The sequence below is a fragment of the Scyliorhinus torazame genome, chromosome 9 (genome assembly GCF_047496885.1).
Source record: "Scyliorhinus torazame isolate Kashiwa2021f chromosome 9, sScyTor2.1, whole genome shotgun sequence".
In the NCBI taxonomy this organism is placed as follows: domain Eukaryota; kingdom Metazoa; phylum Chordata; class Chondrichthyes; order Carcharhiniformes; family Scyliorhinidae; genus Scyliorhinus; species Scyliorhinus torazame.
The window spans coordinates 70855321-70880801 of record NC_092715.1 but is presented as its reverse complement, the minus strand read 5'-3'; the positions used below and the strand labels follow the sequence as shown (position 1 = coordinate 70880801).

At 47.9% G+C, this 25481-nt stretch overlaps 1 protein-coding gene across 2 annotated transcripts in view; it reads left to right on the top strand.

The window, feature by feature from the left end:
- LOC140429289 (uncharacterized) overlaps nt 1–22121 on the top strand; it is a 30061-nt gene extending 7940 nt beyond the window's left edge. For both annotated transcript variants that reach the window (XM_072516096.1, XM_072516095.1), the window contains exon 2: nt 19805–22121. In XM_072516096.1, the coding sequence (XP_072372197.1) occupies nt 20051–20977 (927 nt within the window). In that variant the 5' untranslated portion in view covers nt 19805–20050 and the 3' untranslated portion in view covers nt 20978–22121. The remainder of the gene's footprint in view (nt 1–19804) is intronic.
- Nucleotides 22122–25481: the final 3360 nt, after the last annotated feature.

The window sequence follows — 25481 nt, the reverse complement described above, 5'->3', positions numbered from 1 at the left end:
CCTCTGCCTTTCCTGTGGTCAGCAGGTCAAACTCCGTCTGAAGTCTTCGCCTCTCTCTATATAGTCCTTCGTCCGGGGCCTCCGCATATCTTTTATCCACCCTCACAATCTCCCCCACTAATCTCTCCCTTTCTTTGCCCTCTTGTTTCTCCTTGTAAGCCCTAATGGAGATCAACTCTCCCCTAACCACTGCCTTCAGCGCTTCCCATACTACCCCCACCTGGATCTCACCATCATCATTGGCCTCCAAGTACCTCTCAATACATCCCCGCAGCCTTCCACAGACCCCCTCATCCGCCAATAGTCCCACATCCAGTTGCCAGAGTGGGCGCTGCTCCCTCTCCTCTCCTAATTCCAGATCCACCCAGTGCGGGGCATGGTCTGAAACGGCTATGGCCGAGTACTCCGTTCCTGCCACCTTCGAGGTCAGTGCCCTGCTCAAAACAAAGAAATCTATTCGGGAGTATACCTTGTGGACATGGGAGAAAAAGGAGAACTCTTTGGCCAGCGGCCTAGCAAATCTCCACGGATCCACCCCCCCCATTTGCTCCATGAACCCCCCAAGCACCTTGGCCGCTGCCGGCCTTCTTCCGGTCCTGGATCTAGACCGGTCTAGCCCTGGATTCAGCACAGTATTGAAATCCCCCCCATTACCAGGCTTCCCACCTCCAGGTCCGGGATACGTCCCAGCATCCGCTTCATAAATCCCGCGTCATCCCAGTTCGGGGCATATACATTTACCAGCACGACCTCCTTTCCCTGCAATCTACCACTCACTATCACGTATCTACCCCTGTTATCCACCACTATATTCCTAGCCTCGAACGACACCCGTTTCCCCACCAATATCGCCACCTCCCTATTTTTTGCGTCCAACCCTGAGTGGAACACCTGTCCCACCCATCCTTTCCTTAACCTAACCTGATCCGCCACCTTCAGATGCGTCTCCTGAAGCATGACCACATCTGCCTTCAGTCTTTTTAAGTGCGCGAACACTCGGGCCCTCTTAATCGGCCCATTCAGGCCTCTCACATTCCACGTGATCAGCCGGATTGCCCCCCCCCCCGTGCTGACTAGCCATCCCCTGTTCTAGGCCAGCCCCCCGTCCGGGTCCCGCGCACCCACCCGTCCCCCAGGCGGCGACCTCCCGTCCCGACCACCTCTTCTCTTCTCTTGCCAGCTCCCCCTCGCTCTCAGCAGCAGCAACCCAGTTGATCCCCCCCCGCTAGATCCCCATCTAGCATGGTTACTCCCCCCATGATGCTTCCGAAATTCAGCTAACTCTAACTGACCCTGGCTTCCCCCGTTCTCTCCTTGACCCCCCTGTGCGTGGAACTCTCTTCCTTCTTGTGCCTATCTTCCCGCCATCATCACCACAGCGCGGGAAAAACCCAGCACTTTCCTGGATCGGCCCCACCCCCTATGGCGCAGCTCCCCCATTCCCCATCCCCCCTCTCAGTCCCTTTTTCCACCGGCACCCACATTTCTCCGTGTTCCCCCATGAAGAGGAGAAAAATTCCCCGTCTATCGTCTCGATACTATAAACCTCCCATTCCCCAATTTACACTTCTGTACATCAACCTCATTGTCTCTCCCCCAACATCAGTCCCTCAGTTCTAGTCCAGTTTCTCTTCTTGGATGAAGGTCAATGCCTCATCCGCCGTTTCAAAGTAGTAGTGCTTGCCCTGGTGCGTGCCCCACAATCGCGCTGGCTGCAGCATCCCAAATTTTATTTTCTTCCTGTGAAGCACCACCTTGGCCCGATTAAAGCTCGCCCTCCTTCTCGCCACCTCCGCGCTCCAGTCCTGATACACTTGTAACACCGCATTCTCCCACCTGCTACTCCGTACCTTCTTGGCCCAGCTCAAGACAGCCTCTCTGTCCGTGAAGCGGTGAAATCTCACCACTATCGCCCTTGGTAGTTCTCCAGCCTTTGGTCTTCTCACAAGGACCCGGTGAGCCCCTTGCACCTCCAGGGGGCCCGTTGGGGCCTCAGCTCCCATTAGCGTGTGGAGCATCATGCTCACATAAGCCCCAACGTCAGCTCCCTCCATTCCTTCGGGGAGACCTAGAATCCGGAGGTTCTTCCTCCTCGAGCTGTTCTCCAGGACTTCGAGCCTTTCGATACACCTCTTCTGTAGCTCTCGTGCGTCTCCATTTTTACCACAAGGCCCTGTATCTCATCCTCGTTTTCGGCTGCCTTTGCCTTCACCCCACGGAGCTCTATCGCCTGGGCCTTTTGTGTTTCTTTAACCCATCGATTGCCAATAACATCGGCGCCAGCACCTCCTTCTTTAGTTCCTCCACACACCGTCGGAGGAATTCCTGCTGGTCCGGGCCCCATGTCGTCTGGGCTCCATCTGCCGCCATCTTGCTTCTTCCTTCTCTTCTCTGCCGCTGCTCCAGAGGATCCTTCGCAATCTGGCCACTACCACTGGTCCTTACCATACACACCTGGGGGGACACCTTCCTTCGTCACCCCACACTGGGTTTGGTCTGAAACTGCGGTAACGGCTGATGGATTCAGAAAACCATGAGCCTTGGATTCAGAAAACCATGAGCCTTAGCTCCGCGACCCTTCTGACACCAGCCTGTGACCGACAGCTTGAAAAACCCTGCCCCACATTAACCTGGAAGGTGATGGGGGAGGTTAAATATGATTCATGAACAAAGGACAAAACAGGTTCACGGTTGAATCCAGTTTTATTCATAATTCCCTCACTGAACAAAGGCTCATTGTGTACGGGAGAGTTCCTGCACATGGTTCGTAAGGGCCCTGGCAAATATCCAAGCCTCCCTACAGATGCTTCATTCTGGGGAAGGGACATCCCCAGGAAGGTGAAGGGGTGGGGTGTACAAAGGTTTAATGGCTATCACAAATAGACCACAATTGACATGATTAAAGTGCAAGTGAAGTATATTTATAAAAGTGTCAACATTAACAATCATAATGCACCCATGCGACCACTGGTGAATTCAGAACCTATTAATTTTTTTCCTCTACCACTTCTCGGATCTCCTCCACAGACATAGGCCACAGCAAGGGTGGAGGCAGCCTGCTGACCCATTGACTTTGTTGCTTTGGATTAACTTACAACACCAGGTTAAAGTCCAACAGGATTGTTTCGAATCACTAGCTTTTGGAGCATAGCTCCTTCATCAGGCGTTCCAAAAAGCTGCTTATTCGAAACAAATCTGTTGGACTTTTACCTGGTGTTGTAAGACTTCTTACTGTGCTCACCCCAGTCTAGCGGCGGCATCTCCACATCTTGGATTAACTTGGTGGTCGTTCTCTGGAAACATGAGCCCTGGAAGCCCCTGGCTTACTTTGCCTGTCCTGTTCTGGGGCAGCTGCTCCCTCTGTGGTCACAGAGAATCACAGAATCCTTACAGTGCAGAAGGAAGCCATTTAGTTCATCGAGTCTGACTGGTTCTTTGAAAGAGCATTCTACCTAATCCAATCCTTCATTCCCGTAACCGTGCACATTTTTTCTTTTCAGATAGTAATCCAATTCCCTTTTGAACACCTCCACCGAAGCTGCCTCTACCACCTTCTCAGGAACTTTGTTCCAACATCCAACCAGCTTCTGGGTGAAAACATTTTTTTCACATCACTTTTACTCCTTTTACCTATATTTTATTCTATGCCCACTACCTATTGGTTCCCTCTTGACTGGCAACAGTTTATCTTTCCCCAGTTTTACACTGTTTATCATGTCCACATCCCTCGATAACGAGGTTTAAGAGGTCACGTAAAAATGGGATTTGTAAGGGCCAAACAACCTCTGAGAATCCCGAGTGGAGATCCCCAGCGTGTCCAGCTGCCGATTCTCATTCGGTGTCTAAAGGCCCTGACCTAACCCCGTGAGGGGGAGGGGCACCTGGAGGGAGGTTGAGGTGCATTGTCCCCATCTGGCTTAGACACTCCAGAAGTTCACCCATGGCTATTGAGATGAAGTGCAGGTCTGAGCGAATGTCAACTCTGGCAGAATCTGCTGAACTAGATTCTCCATGGAGTCCTCCGCCCTCCCAATGGGGATCTCCATACGTGCCGCGATAAGCACCACTTAACAGCCAGCAGGCAGACCGCCTGGTCTGCCACACGTAAGCTGCTCTGTAGAGTGCCTCTGCCTGATGTTCCCCTGCCTCTTGCTGACTCTGCACCATCAGTTGGAATGTCGATTCCAGAGGACGTCATTGGACTCTGACCTTGCAGATGTCTCTGCCCCAGCTGTCCTTGAGTGCCAGTTAGCTTGGTTGATCCTGCCTTCTCCTGCTGTGGACATGTGTCCAAGCTGTGACGACCAGATTATGAGACCCTTCTTACACTCTTCCTGAGGCTCGGGCCTTCCTCTCTTCCTGGTTGCATCTGTAAGTGAGAGAGGAGAGAGTGAGTGACTGCATGAGCTGCCTCCAACATGAGTTGACATATGAAATAAGAGCAAGAGTAGGCCACTCAGCCCCTCGAGCTTGCTCTGCCTTTCAAGAAGAACATAGCTGATCTGTTGGTGTTGAATTCCATATTCCCATCTGCTCTTGAAAACCTTTGATTTCTTTGCCTAATCTTTGCCTACCAAGAATCTATCTACCTCTGCCATAAAAATATTTGGTGACCCTGCTTTGAAGCAGAGTTCCAAAGTCGCACAGCCCTCTGAGAGAAGAAAAATGTCCTCATCTCTGTCCTAAAATGACAACCACTAATTTTAAAAAGGTGTCTCCTAGTTCTGGACTCACCCACAAGAAAAAACATCCTTTCCACGTCCACCTTGTCAAGACTGTTCAATCTTATATACTTCAATCAAGTCACCTCTCACTCTTCAAAACTCCTGTGAAACCAGCTCAGTCCGTCCAACCTTTCTTCAAAAGACAACCTGCTCATTCCCAGTATCAAGCTAGTAAACCTTCTCTGAACCATTTCAAATGCATTTGGGTTTCCACAATATGCGTCAATCTTACATGGAGGCCAAAAGCCAATCTCTCCAACTCGGATGGCCCTGTCCTGCTCCACTCCTCCCAGCTGGGCTGCCTGCTCCTCGCATGCTCCTACTTCTTTCAAGTGTGGCCAACACCCTCCAGTCTCCTCCCTCAGCAATTATCATAGAATCCCTACAGTGCAGAAGGAGGCCACTGGGCCCATCGAGTCTCCACCGACCCTCTGAGAGAGCACCCTACCTAGGCCCGCTCCCCTGCCCTATCCCTGTAACCCCGCTTAACCTAAGGGACAATTTAGCATTAGCCAATCCACCTAACCTGCACATCTTTGGACTGTGGGAAGAAACCCAAGCAGACACGGGGAGAATGTGCAGACTCCACACAGGCGGACACCCAATGCTGGAATTGAACCTGTGTCCCTGACATTGTGAGACAGCAGTGCTAACCACTGTGCCACAAAGAAAATGGCTTAATCTCTCCTACCCAAAGGAATAGAGAAGATGGGGTTGAGAGCAGGCAGCCTAACCGGAAGAGGTGGAGCAGAACAGAGCCACCGGAGTAATAATCGATGCATGCCATAGAAACCCAAATGCACTGGAGGCGGTTCAAAGGAGGTTTACTAGATTGATATTTAGCAATTAAACGTATATAGCAATTTCACGTTTCTTATGTTTCCAGTCTTACAAATAACCCATTGGATTGTGCAGCATGTGATTGACGCGCTGCACCAGAGCAGTGAGCCATGCACAGGGGCAGCACGGTAGCCTTGTGGATAGCACAATTGCTTCACAGCTCCAGGGTCCCAGGTTCGATTCCGGCTTGGGTCACTGTCTGTGCGGAGTCTGCACGTCCTCCCAGTGTGTGCGTGGGTTTCCTCCGGGTGCTCCGGTTTCCTCCCACAGTCCAACGATGTGCAGGTTAGGTGGACTGGCCGTGATAAATTGCCCTTAGTGTCCAAAATTGCCCTTAGTGTTGGGTGGGGTTACTGGGTTATGGGGATAGGGTGGAGGTGTTGACTTTGGGTAGGGTGCTCTTTCCAAGAGCCGGTGCAGACTCGATGGGCCGAATGGCCTCCTTCTGCACTGTAAATTCTATGATAATCTATGATAAGGCTCAGGGAAGCATGTAATTTGCAAATCTTGATGTTGCCCTCAACGCCCTTACCCTTCCACCTTCCACATTCCCTTCTCCCTCACCACCTCCTTCCCTGTCATCTCCGAGACAACTTGTGAGCTTTCTGTTGTGGGAGCCACAGTGGCCTTCCCACCTGCAGAGTGAACGGACTGCAGTGGGCTACTGAGGCCCACATCCCCTGTACAATTCTTTGAGGTGAGTGTGATCAGCTGAGGGTTCACTTACCTTAGCGGCACAGATGAGTTTCTTTCGTCCTCTTATGGGATTGGAGGGCAGTCCTCTGCTGGAGGTCCTGTGCTCTGACTGCTCTGGAGACTTGTACCCATCCAGGGTTTGTCTCCCTGCTCGGCCTCTTCCTCCCATCCACTGGCCAGAAGACACCCCTCCTGGCCTCCAGGTGGACAAAGAGGACGCCCAAGGAGGAGTCGCTGAACTTGGCTGCGGAGGCCCCTGTCTTCTGCTGGCTATCTCAATCAGCATGGTAGGTAAGTTGCTATCTGGGCACCTTTTAAAATACGGTGCCCAAATACAGTGGCAGAATCTGTGCCATCCAGCTGACCACACTCACCTCAATGAATTGTATAGGAGATGTGGGCATCAGTAGCCCACGGTAGTCCATTCACTCCGCAGGGTGCATGCCATCCAGCTCATCCTGCTGACGAGCCGCACCATTCTGAAATGGAAATATATCGCCTTTCCTTCACTGTCGCTGGGTCAAAATCATAGAATCCCTATAGTGCAGAAGAAGGCCAATCGACCCATCAAGTCTGCACCAATCAGAGCAATCTATCTAGGCCCACTTCCCCGCCCTATCCCCGTAATCCTGTAACCCCACCTAACCTGCAGATATTTGGACTGAAATCCTGGAACTAGCTCCCTAACAGCACTGTGGGTGTACCTACACCACATTCAGTGCAGCAGTTCAAGAAGGCAACTCACCATCGCCTTCCCAAGGGCAATTAGGGATGGGCAATGAATGCTGGCCAGCCAGCGATGCCCACAACCTGTAAATGAATTTCAGTAAGGGCTTTGACAGGGTCCCTCATGGCAGACTGGCACAAAAGGTGAAGTCACACGGGATCAGGGCTGAGCTGGCAAGATGGATACAGAACTGGCTAGGTCATAGAAGGCAGAGAGTAGCAATGGAAGGGTGCTTTTCTGATTGGACGGCTGTGACTAGTGGTGTTCCGCAGCAATCAGTGCTGGGATCTTTGCTGTTCGTAATATATATAAGTGATTTGGAGGAAAATGTAACTGGTCTGATTAGTAAGTTTGCAGACCGCACAAAGATTGGTGGAATTGCGGATAGCGATGAGGACTGTCAGAGGATACAGCAGGATTTAGATTGTTTGTGTCATGATATGCAAACATGCAACCAATGAACACTCAAAATAGGACACAACCAATGGGCAGCCAGGACAATCAGAGGTGGCATCACCACAAGGGGGCATGACATAAACACTATAAAAGGGATGAGGCACTCACACCCTGCCTCTTTCCACGGACAGACATCTGGAGAGTTAGACAGGGTTGATCAGCAGCATCACACCCCAGGCTTAGAGCAAGCTGGTACAGTTAGACTGAATTACTACAGTTAGATTAGCAGAGAGTCGAACTCATTTGAGAACTGTGTTAACAGTTCAATCAACACGTTGAACTCATTTCAGAGTGTGGAGCATCCTTTAGTTAAGACTGCATCAAGTAGCAACCTGTGTTATCCGAAGCAGCATAACACAACATGATACCAGGAGTGACTGTTCAATCTATTTAGTTCAACTCAGCAAGATCCATGACAACCAGCTACTGAAGACAGGCATAATGAACAAGATTCAGGCTCCTCATCAGCTCAGGACCACCGTCAATCTTAGTGCCAACTGACGATCAAGCAGAAATTTCAACTATACGTGGAAGCATCCAACCTCAATGGCGTGACCGATGCTCGGAAGATAGCTCTTCTGCTCACCACTGCGGATGACCATGCGATAGAGATCTTCAACTCCTTTCACTTTTCCAAAAGGCAGGACAAAACAAAGTACCAAACCATCCTGGACAAATTTGAGCCACTGCGAGGTGGCTCCAACAAAACCTTTGAGCGCTACATCTTTAAGCAAAGGATGCAAGGTAAAGACGAATCCTTCAACTCCTACCTAACTAACCTTAGACTGCTAGCGCAATACTGCAACTTCGGTGACATCACTGACTCCATGATCAGAAACCAAATCGATTTTGGATTCCGCTCTGATCCTCTGCGAGAGCAATTGATGAAAATCAAGCACATGACCCTGCCAATCGCGACTGAAACGTGTACTGTGCATGAGCGATAGAAATTGCTAGTCACAGTACTAAACGGCAGAAAGTGAAAAGCAAACCTCCCACGAGGTGGAGAGTGTTCAGGCCATCTCCCGGATGCAGCGCCTCCACATTGACGAAAGCGGCCATTTCGCACGCTCTCCCCGGGCCCGACGCATGCGCAATGCGATCGGGAACACAAAGCGGCCGAAAACCACACTGCGCAGGTGCGGACGTCCAAGAAACGCACCGCGAATGCGCAACGACGCACTGAGCGTCATGCCGTGTGCGAACTGCGGCACTGCCCATTTTTAAAAAAACTGCCCTGCAAGAGGCAAACGCTGTTTAAACTGTGGGAAACCAAACCACGATGCAGCCCTGTGCAGATCTGCACCACCAGTCAGGAGCCAGCGCTCCCAAATCCAAAAGCGGCACATCAGGGGCGAAGGTCTCCGGAAACGGCGCGATGACCGCCGACTGGCGCCCAAAACGGCGCAAATCAGACGGGCATTGCGCCGCCCCAAAGGTGCGGAATGCTCCGCATCTTTGGGGGCCGAGCCCCAACATGAGGGGCTAGGCCCGTGCCGGTCGAATTTCCGCCCCGCCAGCTGGCGGAAAAGGCCTTTGGTGCCCCGCCAGCTGGCGCGGAAATGACATCTCCGGGCGGCGCATGCGCGGGAGCGTCAGCGGCCGCTGACAACTTCCCACGCATGCGCAGTGGAGGGAGCCTCTTCCGCCTCCGCCATGGTGGAGACCGTGGCGGAGGCGGAAGGGAAAGAGTGCCCCCACGGCACAGGCCCGCCCGCGGATCAGTGGGCCCCGATCGCGGGCCAGGCCCCCGTGGGGGCACCCCCCGGGGCCAGATCGCCCTGCGCCCCCCCAGGACCCCGGAGCCCGCCCGCACCGCATTGTCCCGCCGGTAAGGTAGGTGATTTAATTTACGGCGGCGGGACAGGCATTTTAGTGGCGGGACTTCGGCCCGTCCGGGCCGGAGAATCCAGCGGGGGGGCCCGACAACCGGCGCGGCGCGATCCGGATGATAAATACCTGGACAACACTTACCGAGTGGGCATTATTACGAAGTGCGAATACACCATACCGGACACATCGCAAGTCCAATCAATCCTGGCTGTGGATTCTGAGGACGAATGGCATGCAGTGATGCAGATCAACCACTGCCCCATCCAGTTCAAACTGGACACAGGTGCCTCCGCCAACCTGATTTCGCAGGTGGACTTCAAGAGAATCAAGAAGCCCCCCACAATCCTTCCAGCTGCCTGCAAACTCCTGGATTACAATGGAAATGCAATAAAGGCACTGGGGTCCTGCCATCTGCAGGTGTCCAGCCGACACACACAAGCCACTTACACTTCGAGGTTGTTAAACCAGTCCCTGCTAGGTGCGCATGTCTGCAAGCAACTGAACCTCATTCAAAGGGTCTACACCACAACGCCGTCCCATTTGGATCTTCAGGCCAGCATCGACAACATCCTAACCCAGTACCCAGATGTATTTAGTGGGATGGGCACGCTGCCATACGAGTACAAGATTCTACTGAGCCCTGATGCCAAGCCAGTGGTCCATGCACCACGACGTGTCCCTGCTCCACTGAGAGAGCGCCTGTAGGAACAGCTCACGGGTCTACAACAAAAAGGCATCATCTCCAAGGTCACTGAACCAACCGACTGGGTCAGCTCGATGGTGTGCGCAAAGAAGCCTTCGGGGGATCTACGCATCTGCATTGGCCCCAAGGATCAAAACAAAAACATTATGCAGGAACATTACCCCATCCCGAAGAGGGAAGAAATCACGAGTGAGATGGCACACGCGCGCTTCTTCACAAAATTGGACGCATCCCAAGGATTTTGGCAAATCCAACTTGAAAGATCCAGCAGAAGGCTCTGCACCTTCAACACGCCTTTTGGCAGATTCTGTTGCAACCGAATTCCATTTGGCACCATCTCGGCATCAGAGATTTTCCATCGCATCATGGAACAGATGATGGAGGGAATAGAAGGGGGTTCGTGTCTACGTCGACGATATCATAATCTGGTCCACAACCCCAGAGGAACATGTGTCGCGATTCAAGAAAGAATTCCGATGCATACATGAACATGGCCTCAAACTAAACAGGTCCAGGCTATTTTGGGACATCCACGCTGAAGTTCCTGTGCGATCAGATTTCGCAACATGCTGTGTGCCCGGACACAGACAAAATTAATGTCATCGAGGCAATGAAAGTCCCCGAGGACAAGAAGGCAGTGCTGCGCTTCCTGGGAGTGGTCAATTTCCTTGGCAAGTTCATCCCGAATTTGGCCACACACACCACGGCCCTATGCAACCTGGGGAAAAAAATCAACCGCATTTGAGTGGAAGGTGGAGCACCGAACAGAGTGGCTGGAGCTGAAAGCCAAGCTCACCACTGCACCCGTCCTTTCATTCTTTGACCCAGTCATTGGGGCAGTGTTGCTTCAAAGAGTTGGCACGTCATCCTGGGTACCAGTAGCATACACGTCACGGGTAATGACACCCACTGAGACCAGATATGCGCAGATTGAGAAGGAGTCTTTAGGTCTTCTCACCGGCACCCTCAAATTTCATGATTATGTCAACGGCTTGCCAACATTTACTGTTGAGACGGATCAGAGGCCTCTGGTCCACATCATCCAAAAGGACCTGAACGACATCACGCCTTGTTTGCAGAGAATTCTGCTCAAAGTCCAGAGGTATGATTTCAATTTGGTGTACACACCTGGCAAGTAACTCATCATCGCCGATGCATTGTCCCGCTCCGTCAACTCACCCAGTGAACCACTGGAGATCATCCAGCACATTGAATTGCAGGTACAACTGTGTGTAAGCACTCTCCCGACAACAGGTGAGAAGATCGTTCTCATCTGAGAAGAGACGGCCAAAGACCCCTGTTGCAGCGAGTCATCCACAACCTCAGCAATGGCTGGCAGAAAGGGCAATGCCCTCAATTCTAAAATGTCAAGGACGACCTGACGCTGATCGACGGCATCCTGCTCAAGCTGGACAGGATAGTCATCCCGCTTCGTCTCCAGAGCATGGTGCTGCGGCAGATTCATGAGGGACACCTGGGCGTTGAAAAGTGCAGACGCAGGGCCCGGCAAGCTGTCTACTGGCCCGGCATCAACCAGGACATCACGGACATGGTCCTGAACTGTGAAAGCTGTCAGAGGTTCCAACCAGTGCAGAGCAAGGAGACGCTCCAACCACATGATCTAGAGACCTCTCCGTGGTCCAAGGTTGGCATTGACTTTGTGGCAGCACAGTAGCATTGTGGATAGCACAATTGCTTCACAGCGCCAGGGTCCCAGGTTCGATTCCGGCTTGGGTCACTGTCTGTGCGGAGTCTGCACATCCTCCCCGTATGTGCGTGGGTTTCCTCCGGGTGCTCCGGTTTCCTCCCACAGTCCAATGATGTGCAGGTTAGGTGGATTGGCCGTGATAAATTGCCCTTAGTGTCCAAAATTGACTGCATCAAGTAGTAGCCTGTGTTATCCGAAGCAGCATAACACAACAGTTTGGAGACTTGGGCGGAGAGATGGCAGATGGAGTTTAATCCGGACAAATGTGAGGTAATGCATTTTGGAAGGTCTAATGCAGGTAGGGAATATACAGTGAATGGTAGAACCCTCAAGAGTATTGACAGTCAGAGAGATCTAGGTATACAGGTCCACAGGTCACTGAAACGGGCAACACAGGTGGAGAAGGTAGTCAAGAAGGCATATGGCATGCTTGCCTTCATTGGCCGGTGCATTGAGTATAAAAATTGGCAAGTCATGTTGCAGCTGTATAGAACCTTAGTTAGGCCACACTTGGATGGCCTAATTCTGGTCACCACACTACCAGAAGGATGTGGAGGCTTTCAAGAGGGTGCAGAAGAGATTTAGCATGATGTTGCCTGGTATGGAGGGCATTAGCTATGAGGAGAGGTTGAATAAACTCGGCTTGTTCTCACTGGAATGACAGAGGTTGAGGGGTGACCTGATAGAGGTCTACAAAATTATGAAGGGCATAGACAGAGTGGATATTTAGAGGCTTTTTCCCAGGGTAGAGGGGTCAATTACTCAGGGGCATAGGTTTAAGGTGCGAAGGGCAAGGTTTAGAGTAGATGTACGAGGCAAGTTTTTTACGCAGAGGGTAGTGGGTGCCTGGAACTAGCTGCTGGAGGAGGTGGTGGAAGCAGGGACGATAGTGACGTTTAAGGGGCATCTTGATAAATACATGAATAGGATGGGAATAGAGAGATACGGACTCCCGAAGTGCAGAAGATTTTAGTTTAGACGTGCAGCATGGTCAGCACAGGCTTGGAGGCCCGAAGGCCCTGGTCCTGTGCTGTACCTTTCTTTGTTCTTTTTTCTTTGAGTGCCCACCGAGTTCAGCCAAGTCCCGCCGGCGTGGGTTACTCAGGTCCCACACGGCAGGACCTCGGAGCTCTGTCTGCGGGTGCCATCCTGGTGGGGGGGCGGGGGGGTCCGACCCCCGGGGGGCCCTCCACAGTGGCCTGGCCCGCGATCGGGACCTACCAATCGGCAGAAGTTCCGTGGGGGCCTATGTTCCTCCTCGCCGGATCCCCGTAGGGCTCCGCCATATTGCCCGGGGCCGGCGCGGAGACGGGAACCCACGTGCATGCGCCGAATCATGGCTGCCATGGTGCGCATGCGTGGAATCACGCCGGCAGTGACGCGCAAGCGCGTTCTCACGCCGGCGTTGCCGCGCCGGCTGGAGCTGTGGGGACCACTCTGGCACCATCCTAGCCCCCTAAGAAGGGGAGCATTCCTGATTATCTGGGACCGTTGACGCTGGAGTGGTTGGTGCTGCTTTTCACGCCGGCATCAGAACTTGGCCGCGGGATTGGAGAATCCCGGCCATTGTCTTTGGCCTCCACTCCAAACTCTGTTCCCTAGGGATTGATTCCATCCTTTTCCTCGGTGAAGGTCTGAGACTAAAACAAACTGGTCACAACCCTGTTTGACCCTGAGATGAGCTTCTGACCACATATTCCCACCTCACTAACATTATCAATTTTCACCTCCAAAGCATCAATTGACTTCCTCCCTTCCTAAGCTCATCTGCTGCTAAAACTTAATTCATGTTTTTGTTACCTCTAGACTTAATTATTCCAACACACATTTGGCTGGCATTCCACATTCTACCCTCTGCATACTTGCGGTCATCCAAATCTCTGGCCATGCCCTAATTGGTTAACAGGACAGCCCCGTATTCTCTGATGTACATTGGTTTCTGAATATTCGCATTGCTCTTTCCAAATCCCATCATAGTCTTGGCCCCCTCCTATCTGTAATTTCTTCCAATCCCAAAACTTCCAAGGTATCTGCGCTCATGTACTCCTGGCCTTTTGAGCATCCCCGATTTCAATTGCTCTACCATTGATGGTCATGCCTTCAGCTGCCTAGACCCTAAGCTCTGGAATTCCCTCCCAAAATATTGCCACATTTCTACCTCTCTTTCTTGCTTTTAATATACTCATTAAAACCTACCTCTCTTAGCTATCTGGACTAATATTACCTTATGTGACTTGGTGTCTAATTTTGCTTTATAACGCTCCTGTGAAGCATCTTGGAATATTTTAATATATTAAAGGTACTATTTAAATATAAATTGTTTACTGGACTGTAAATTGGCACGGCTAAATGTGCTTAAATATTTATTGTTTGAACTATGTGGGCCTCAGTATTGTTGGACTATCGTCGGAAAAAAGATTTATGTTTATTTTAAGAACATGAAAAATAAGAAAATGTGTAAGTCATTTAACCCTTCGGGCCTACTCTGCTATTCCATAAGATCATAACTGTACTCCTAACTCAATTCCACCTTCCAGCACTATCCCCGTATGGTATCATCTATAAATACATCAATCTAAATCTTTGTTTTAAATTTAGAGGACCAATTATTTTAAGGAGCGGCACGGTAGCACAGTGGTTAGCACTGTTGCTTCACAGCGCCAAGGTCCCAGGTTCGATTCCCCGCTGGGTCACTGTCTGTGCGGAGTCTGCACGTTCTCCCTTGTCTGCGTGGGTTTCCTCCGGGTGCTCCGGTTTCCTCCCACAAGTCCCGAAAGACATGCTTGATAGGTGAATTGGATATTCTGAATTCTCCCTCAGTGTACCCAAACATGCGCCGGAGTGTGGCGACAAGGGAATTTTCACAGTAACTTCATTGCAGTGATTTTATACACCTATGTGTGACAATAAAGATTATTAAAATTATTACTTAGCATGGCCAATAAACCTAACCTATATATCTTTGGGATGTGGTGGTGAGACCCATGTAGTGTTATGGGCGAGGTGTTTTCAGAACCCCAAAATGTATCATGGAGTTCAACCAACCTCTCGCTTTAATAGATTGTTGCTTTTGAAGCACGCGGCTTGTTCTCCAGGTGTGATATTACAATTATGAACACATGAGTTTTTAAACACAAAACAATATTTATTCCATGAACTCAACTTAACCTCTTAAATAAACATGGATCTCTTAACACCCCTTACTTCAAAGATAACCCCGAAAATATTACAACACTAAATAATCCTTCAGTTATCCCTTTCAACATCCATGAGACTTAACACCTTTAAACAGAAACACTATTATGAGTTTAAATCACCCAAATGATCCAGAGATAGTCTTTCATGGCAGAGATCACAGCAGATCCAGCTCACTGCAAACACAGACACACACACAAGCTCTTTTTTCAAACTGAAACTTCAAAATGGCTGAACTGAGCTCTGCTCCACCCACTCTCTGACATCACTGTTTTCTTAAAGGTACATTGCTTAAACATTCATTTCTTAAAGGTACTCTCACATGACACCTCCCCCTAAGAAAAAAAAATAAACCATCAACTTCAAGATGGTTTCATTTTTCACTTTTGCACCATCCACTAAGAAATGCACACAGTAAAAATACTTCTACGTTTCACAAAAAAAACAACACCCACAAACAGGCATAATAATATAGTCCATTTTTCCCATTCTTCTTCCTCCAACCGAAATCCTTCTCGATTGACAGTCTCTTTGAACAAGAAAGTCTCTGCACGATCCATCCATTCCTCTACTCCTCGGCATTTCTCTTTAGAATCAGATACTTTCATTCAATCTGACCACAGGAGCATTGGTGATCATAGCTTTCAGGCAGTCAAATGCCTGTTGAAAGTCCACTGTCCATTGAAATTTTTAACGTTTCTTCAGCAGTTCCATCAGTGGAGCAACCACGCTACAAACCTTTTGCACAAAGGTTCGATCACATTCATCCATGCTACGAGATCGCATTATTTCCCTTCGTCTTGAGGATATCGGAAACTCCTCAAGGATGACGAATGTGATATAAAATAGTTACTTTAGAGTTACTAGTTAATGTAATGTAGAAATAAGCCACTTTGATTCTTGCAGTTAGGGACAAAGGAATTTGAGACCGCATGGAAAAAGCAGGAAGAGGTGTGTCTATGAGAGTGATGCTGCATTGATAGGGGCCAGAGAAAGGGATTGGAAGTGAGCCAATCAGAATAGATCGAACAGGTCAGGAGGGACATAGGCTGACCTATGTCCGTCGAGTATGTGAAACTTGATACCATTTGAATTGATTTTGCAGAGATCCCTTTGTCTTTTAGTTCAGTCGTTTTCTGGGTTGTAAGAAGCTGGATGTCTCTTACATTTCTGTAAGATGATTCAAGCTTGCAAGCTAAATAAATAACTTCTGTTTACGTGCGAATCCGTCTCAACTTTTATTGAGGCCAGACTGACAGAGAAAGAAATTTGGAGATTTACATTTGGTGCCGAAAACCGGGATTTCTCTGGGCGATCCTGATCCAACTGCGAAATCAGAATTAGACTGATTATGAACAGGAAGATGGGGAACAAAGGGCCCTCAATGTAGAACTGGAAAACGACCGCGCATTGATTGTTCCCCTCTTCTTATCGTCTGATTAGTCTGGTCACTCGCGGTTGGCACAGAAAGACCGCCTCGACGAAATCACAGGTCAGTCTGGGGATTAGCACTTTAATTGATGGGATTTCATATTGTTGTTTCGGCTTGGGTTAGGGTTTTGGGCTGATGGGACTTTAATAATGAAGGTTCAGTCTATTATCAGGGTTCAGAGGCTGATGGGACTTAAATAATGAAGGTTCAGTCTATTATCAGGGTTCAGAGGCTGATGGGACTTAAATAATGAAGGTTCAGTCTATTATCAGGGTTCAGAGGCTGATGGGACTTAAATAATGAAGGTTCAGTCTATTATCAGGGTTCAGAGGCTGATGGGACTTAATTAATGAAGGTTCAGTCCAGTATAACTGTTTTTAAATCTGAAGATGGTTCAACTCTATGTGTGAGTGTTTTAAATATATAGTTGATTAAGCTAAAATTGTCTCCTTGGACTGTAAAGTTCCGAGGTCTAGTTGAGATTGTGAGGAATGCTGCATATTGGTTGAAGCAGAAGTCTCTCAAAGGGTTAACAGCAGCAGGCGGAGTTGAAAACAGACAGTGCTTCTCACTCAGGCTTTGAGATAACAGCAGCAGCCGTAGTGTAATCGGATACCTTTCCTTTGAGTCAGTGAACACCAGCAAAGTTACGTTTTGAATTAATTAAAGGAAACCAGTGGGTTTCTCCACCTCTTTGATAAAAGTTATTATTTTCGAAAGCAATTGATTGAAATTGCCAGAATCTTAAATTTTACTTACTTGAAATAAGGTTTATCTCATTTTATCTGGAGATTAATAGAAACTTAAAGAAGATCATGGACACCATTTTAAAAAGTGTCAATCTGGAGATGATAGTTGATTTTGCTAATACTTATGTGTATGTAACAGAAAAAAAACTTGTTAAAAGAAAAATTGTTAAGATAAAGAAATAATTAAGTTGTAAATGTTATACAAGTTTGTGTTAAGCAAATTGTAAATTTAGTTCTGAGTTGAGATCAGAGCTAAGCTTGCAAGTTGCAGTAATTCAATTTGAATTTTCAAACATTTTTAAGTTTAAAAAAGAAAAGAGAGCAAATAGAGAAAAGAAGGACACAGATCTTGAATGCGTTGAATAGCACATTTCAAAGGCCCATAAATCTTTCTGTTATCTTAGACCTAAAACCTAGGAAGATTGACGAGCCATACGAATTTCTAGGGCGTTTTAATGAAATCTACCGGGGGCAGTCAGGCGATTTGCTGTATCAAAATGGTCAGAATTCCCCTCAATACTGTGCTATGTTAATGCATTGCCTACCACCTTCTGTGGTTACTGCTGTGAAATGTAATAACATGAATTGGACAGAGAACGACCCTTCCCAGATGGCAAGGGCAGTCAGATTTTACTGGAAGGAGGGTGTAGGCCAAGAAGGAGGCTCAGTTACAAACGTTAAGACTGAGTATGTAATGAAAAAGGATGATCTGCAATCCCAACAAGCGGCAGAAATGGTAGTTTACCAGCAGGAGCTCCAATATAGTGACTTTGGGTGGGTGGATCAGCGAAGAGGAGGATGAGACAACAGTGCTATATTTCTATCACCCCCCAGTGGTGGACGTTAGACATTGAACAGTCACTGCATCACGTTACCCTGGCCTATGACAGAACTGGACGAAACAGGGAGTTGGAGGACAAATACCGGCCATTACTTGAGACCGAATGGCCAGTCAAGGTTACAGCCACAGTCACGGGAAAAGAAGGTACAGCCGATTTTGTTACAATATCACCACATTTATGGCCACAGTCAGCTTCGGTAAGCCCTCATATTACACGTCAGGTCCATGACCAGTACCATGCCAGGGATATGGGGCGAATGGTCAGCATCTTACCGCAGCTCGTCAGAATAGGTATGAGATATACCTTTTGAACAATCCACGTCTGACATTTAAATACTGTACCACTATCAATCCAGCCTGTTTTCTTAGTGGTCCCCCTGTCCATGAAGACGCACCTGGCCACGACTGTTTAGCCTTGATTCAGGAAACTACCACAATAAGGGGCGATTTGAGTGACATTTCGTCAGAACAACCTGACATGATTATGTGTGGTCAAATATCCCACCGGGGTTTAGTTAATGACCTACTGCAGGCCCTCCTTCTGCCAGCGCAGATTTCCGTTATTAAATGCGCTGCCCACACGAATGGTACAACCCCAGTTGACGTTGGTAATGAACGAGCAGATTGTGCAGCGCGCACAGCCGCACAAATTCAGCAAGTGATGGTGCCTAAAATGTTAAGTCAGACTAAACGATCTACTATGAATGTGTCTGCTTCTGACAAGCCAATGCCAGACGTCATAAGGTTACAGGAGGACGCTCCTGAGAGTGATAAACAAATGTGGAAACGGTTAGGTTGTACATATGATTCTGTTTCCTCTTTATGGACCACGCCTGCACATCAGACTTTTATGTCTGATGTACTGGCTTTATGGGTCATCGAATGTGTACACTTTGCAACTCATTGTGGGGCTCGAGGGACTAGTGATTTGTTGCTGGACACTTGGTGGCACCCTAAAATGCAGGGGTTGGCCCAAAGTATCAGTAATCGGTGTTTGATTTGTCAGCAATATAACACCGGAAAAGGTATCCCTTGTGGGAAGGGGCAAACCCCGTTGCCCAGTGGTCCCTTTGAGACGCTCCAAATGGATTACATTGAGTTGGAAAGGTGTCAATGTTACAAATATGTTTTGGTCATTGTGGATGTGTTCAGCAGATGGGTCGAGGCGTATCCGACTATCTATAGTAAAGCTGCTACTGTGGTTAAAGCCTTGATGAGGGAAATCATTCCCCGGTACGGTATACCAGCTCAGTTAAGTTCTGATAATGGGCCTCATTTTATTGGACAAATTAACAAGGAGTTTTGCTCCCAGTTGGGCATACGCCAGCAGTTACACTGTGCTTACAGACCGCAGGCAGCCGGGGTGGTTGAGAGACACAATCAGACCCTCAAAACTAAATTGGCTAAATTAAGAGCAGACACGGGACTGACATGGCTTAAGTTGCTCCCCGTTGCCCTCTTCCAGCTGCGGGTTACACCTGCGGGACTGGCCCGGCTCTCTCCCGCCGAGATTCTTTATGGCAGGCCTCTTAGAACTCCTTGGAGCCTGCAGGTTCCCAGATGGGTTCAGTTTCATCAGATGACTGAAGAAATGACCACCTATGTTCTAGCCCTTACGCAAGTGCTCAAGGAACTCCATGGCCCAGTCCGTGCGGCTCACCAGCCATTGCCCCAGTACCTAGCTCACTTTCAGTCCAGCCCGGTAGTTATGTCATGGTCAAAAAATTGGACTAGGAAGGGGTCGGAGCCGCGATGGGACGGGCCCTTCCAAGTTCTCCTTACCACCCCCACAGCAGTTAAAGTGGAGGGGCGAAGTGCTTGGGTCCACCTACATCACTGTAAATTGAGTCCATCTCCACTACTGTAAAAGGTCGGATACTAACCTGCCTCCCTTCTCCAGTGCTATTTTACAGGTGTGGAGCATGATGGAGTGGCTACGCATCGTCTGTCTGATATTTGGCCTCACTTCGCTTGGCGTGTTATTGGCGATGGACATGGAAAAGGGGAATATTATGTATCTGTGTAGCCCCAACCAATCTCAAGGATACATCACCTATGCAAAGGTGATGTTCTTCACTGCCCCCATATACGAGGACATGGTATCGACTCATGGAAGGTCATCAAAGTTAAGGAGAATGCGGGAGTCATGAAGCAGCTGCACCGGTCCCGGCGATGGGAAGGGAACATTATATGGACATTGCCTTGTTTTTGGAATACATGTAAATTTGATTTTGGATGTGTTAAAAGTGGTACAATAAAGGTAACATCAGGCTGTCAGAAGAGTGTAGGAAGAGACCATGAGAAAGAGAAAGGGACTAGAGAGAGGACGGGGCGTGTGAGAAGGGAAGTACAGCTAGAACGTAGGTTACCGGGAGATGCACTTAAGTTAATTAAAGGCCAAACTGAGGAAAACCCGGGTAGTATGAATCTCTTCTACCAGATTTACCACCGTCTGTATGGCCAGGGACGGGTTGTCTGCTACCCAAACCCCGCAGCGGTGTCTAGGTTATTTTCTGTTTCACCGCTTTGGGGCACTCCCCAAACGGTGGTTTATTGTCAGCGTTCCGAGCCATTGCCCGAGCACGTCACTCTTCCTTACGATCCGGATTCAGCACCACCGGCTATTTGCCTTCCCCTCCCTCGGGATAATTCCCATTCACAGTACGATAGGCTGCGACGGTGGAGGGCGTACATACCTAGCCACTTCACTCCCAATAGGGATTCCCGGTCGTACGAGAATTGCTTCAGCAGTGAAGGATATGGCTGTTTGCTGGTAGAGGTGGACACAAATATAACATGTCTGTTTCCCACCTGTACGGACAGGAGGTGCCATATCACCCAGGCGTCTGGCCAATGCATTTGTTATAACACCACTTGCGTTCCATTGAACGCTGGCCTCCAGCTCCTTTGTGGCTGGGCGAATGTCTCTCATATCACTGTTGGGAATAGGGCTTTCTGCATTGCTGGGCGGCCCGAATGGGCATTTCAAAATTGGATAAACTGGGCTACTGGGAGGTCCTTACGCAACCGATATGCTGATTGTGATGCTAGTCTCCACACGGAACAAGGATAATACTTTTTATTTAATGGTACGGCGACCAACGTTTTGTCACCCCATTTCCCCGCCGAATTGCTATAGGGACTCTAGTCCCTACCACAGTCCCCTGCCCTTCGGCGTGGAACCTGCATAATCAGTTAGCACGCCGGGCAGTCTCTGCTGAATTTTGCGAGAACTGGAAAAAACCTCAGGTTCTTGCACCCAACCGGGGCCACTCAGCCGGGTGGGGCATTCTGAGCGTATTGACACTGGGAGGTGTGGGGGGTTCCTTGGCTGTTAGTGATCGGAATTATTTTATTTGCGGCCTTACCATCTTGGGAAATGAAACCTTGGGAGCCCTCGGGGCAATAACTAAGGAGTTGTCTCAGCTACGGTTGTTTGCAATGCAGAACCGGTATGCTCTTGACTATCTTCTGGCCAGTGAGGGTGGGGTATGCGCCATAGTACAGGGCAAGTGTATCATGGGTGTTCAGGACTTGACCGCTAACATTACTACATTTATGGATCGCATACGGGATCACTTGGACGGGATGCAGGATCCTGACTCTTGGGGTAACTGGGGATCTGGAGGATGGAAGGACTGGTTGATAAATATGGCCATGTATCTAGTGGTAGCTATCGGCTGCATCTTTGTGGGCCTGGCCATCCTTAAATGTGTGATGGGTAGAATGCGGGGTGCACTAGATCAGATCACCGCCCCAATCACCGAGAAAAAAAATTTAACTGTTAAAATCCATGAGGGTGAGGCAGATGAAGGGGGGCTAAGACAGGAATTGGAAATGCAGCGACGGATCTTTTTAGATGAGGGACCGTAGCTATAGATTGGATAGTTCGGTTATCATGGAATGATAAAAGGAGGGAATGACGAATGTGATATAAAATAGTTACTTTAGAGTTACTAGTTAATGTAATGTAGAAATAAGCCACTTTGATTCTTGCAGTTAGGGACAAAGGAATTTGAGACCGCATGGAAAAAGCAGGAAGAGGTGTGTCTATGAGAGTGATGCTGCATTGATAGGGGCCAGAGAAAGGGATTGTAAGTGAGCCAATCAGAATAGATCGAACAGGTCAGGAGGGACATAGGCTGACCTATGTCCGTCGAGTATGTGAAACTTGATACCATTTGAATTGATTTTGCAGAGATCCCTTTGTCTTTTAGTTCAGTCGTTTTCTGGGATGTAAGAAGCTGGATGTCTCTTACATTTCTGTAAGATGATTCAAGCTTGCAAGCTAAATAAATAACTTCTGTTTACGTGCGAATCCGTCTCAACTTTTATTGAGGCCAGACTGACAGAGAAAGAAATTTGGAGATTTACATGGAAAGTTATTTGGGCTTCTCCAAATTCACTTTTGGCTAGGTTTATCACCAAACCCGCCTCCTAAAGTCGATCGAATAATTCCCTCAGATGTATTAAATGTTCTTTCCATGTCTGGCTGAAAACTACCAGATCGTCGATGCAGACTGCACAATTGGGTAATCCTGAAACGACTGTATTAGTTAACCGTTGAAATGTTGCTGGTGCGTTCTTCATGCCAAATGGCATAACTTTGAACTGGCATATACCATCTGGAGTTACAAAAGCTGAAATTTCCTTCGCCCTTTCAGATAAAGGTACTTGCCAGTAACCTTTCAGTAAATCCAATTTGGAAATAAAAGCGGATTGTCCCACTTTCTCAATGCAATCCTCCAAATGTGGGATAGGATAAGAGTCCGTCCTTTCGATAGTCCACACACAACCGTTGGGTACCATCTGGTTCAGGTACTATCACTATGGGTGAGCTCCATTGGCTGCAACCCACTTCAATTATGCCATTTTTAACTCTCAATCTCTCTGTTAAGCTGTGCCAATTTTAAAGGATTAAGTCCATATGGATGTTGTTTGATAGGAACAGCATTTCCCACATCTACATCATGTATAGCCATTTTAGTACTTCCTAATTTATCTCTATAAACTTGCCCATGTGAGATCAATAACTCTTTCAGGTCAGTTTGTTTTTCCTCTGTAAGGCAACTTAACAATTCATCCCAATTTTTAAGAACATCCTCATTTTCCAATTTAATTTGAGGTATGCCAAATTCACAGTCATCTGGATTTGGTTCGTCACTTTGAGTTAGAATCATTAAAACCTCCTTTTTCTCTCCTTCCCTTTCAAAGTACCTTTTAAGCATAAAAACATGACAGACTCGGTGAGTTTTCCTTCTATCTGGTGTTTTTACCACATAATTCACCTCACTTAATTTTCTTTCAATCTGATATGGTCCACAAAATCTAGCTTTTAAAGGCTCACCTACCACTGGTAACAACCTTTATCCCCACTGGCAAAACTACGAACTTTGGATTTCTTGTCCGCTACCCGTTTCATCACATTTTGTGCAACTTTCAAATGTTGTCTAGCCAATTCACCTGCTCTTTTTAATCGTTCCCTAAAATTTGACACGTAATCCAATAGTGTAATTTCTGATTTCTCACCCACCAATTTTTCCTTAATCAATTTAAGTGGTCCTCTTACCTCATGACCAAAAATTAGTTCAAAAGGACTAAATTTGGTTGACTCATTAGGTGTATCCCTAATTGCAAACAATACAAATGGAATTCCTTTATCCCAATCCTCTGGATAATATTGACAATACGCCCTCAACATTGTCTTTAATATCTGATGCCACCTTTCTAACGCTCCCTGCGATTCTGGATGGTACGCAGTTGATATAAATTGTTTTATTCCTAAGCTATCCATAACTTCTTTGAATAATTTTGAAGTAAAATTTGATCCTTGATCCGATTGAATTTCTGTGGGTCGTCCATATCTAGCAAAGAATTTAAGTAACGCCTCCACAATTCTTTTAGCTGTAATATTACGTACTGGAATGGCCTCTGGAAACCTAGTAGACACATCCATTATAGTCAAAAGATATTGATTCCCACTTTTTGTTTTAGGAAGCGGTCCTACACAATCAATTATGACCCTCGTAAAAGGTTCCTCAAATGCTGGAATGGGTATTTAGGGCGCTGGTTTTATCACTGCTTGAGGTTTCCCTATCATTTGACATGTGTGACATGATTGACAAAATTTAACTACATCTTTATGTAGTCCAGGCCAATAAAAATGTTTCTGGATTTTAGCTTGTGTTTTCCTTATTCCCAAATTACCTCCCACTGGTACCTCATGTGCAACTCGCAACACCTCTTTTCTATACCGTACCGGCAATACTACTTGATGAACCTCTGCCCTCTTTTCATCCGCCTGCATATGTACAGGTCTCCATTTTCTCATCAAGACATCAGTTTTACGGTAATAACACTCTGGTATACTCTCAGATTCCTCTTCCGTATATGCTTTTTGATATATCCGTTTTATTTCTACATCTTTCTGTTGTAACTCTGCCAATTTGCCTGAGCTAAAAATATCCGCCTCATCCTCCACCTGTTCTTGTTCTTTTTCAACCATCTGATCAAAAATTGTTTCTGATAATTGCACTTCAACTTCATCTTGGTTTACCAAAGAAGTGGAATCTCTTGTTAAGAGGAAGAAGGAGGCCTATGTGAAGATGAGGTGTGAAGTTTCAGTTGGGGCGATGGATTGTTACAAGGTAGCGAGGAAGGATCTAAAGAGAGAGCTAAGACGAGCAAGGAGGGGACATGAGAAGTATTTGGCAGGTAGGATCAAGGAAAACCCAAAAGCTTTCTATAGGTATGTCAGGAATAAGCGAATGACTAGGGAAAGAGTAGGACCAGTCAAGGACAGGGATGGGAAGTTGTGTGTGGAGTCTGAAGAGATAGGCAAGATACTAAATGAATATTTTTCGTCAGTATTCACTCAGGAAAAAGATAATGTTGTGGAGGAGAATGCTGAGCCCCAGGCTAATAGAATAGATGGCATTGAGGTACGTAGGGAAGAGGTGTTGGCAATTCTGGACAGGCTGAAAATAGATAAGTCCCCGGGTCCTGATGGGATTTATCCTAGGATTCTCTGGGAGGCCAGGGAAGAGGTTGCTGGACCTTTGGCTTTGATTTTTATGTCATCATTGGCTACAGGAATAGTGCCAGAGGACTGGAGGATAGCAAATGTGGCCCCTTTGTTCAAAAAGGGGAGCAGAGCCAACCCCGGCAACTATAGACCGGTGAGCCTCACGTCTGTAGTGGGTAAAGTCTTGGAGGGGATTATAAGAGACAAGATTTATAATCATCTAGAGGGGAATAATATGATCAGGGATAGTCAGCATGGCTTTGTGAAGGGTAGGTCATGCCTCACAAACCTTATCGAGTTCTTTGAGAAGGTGACCAAACAGGTAGATGAGGGTAGAGCAGTTGATGTGGTGTATATGGATTTCAGCAAAGCATTTGATAAGGTTCCCCACGGTAGGCTATTGCAGAAAATACGGAGGCTGGGGATTGAGGGTGATTTAGAGATGTGGATCAGAAATTGGCTAGCTGAAAGAAGACAGAGGGTGGTGGTTGATGGGAAATGTTCAGAATGGAGTTCAGTTACAAGTGGAGTACCACAAGGATCTGTTCTGGGG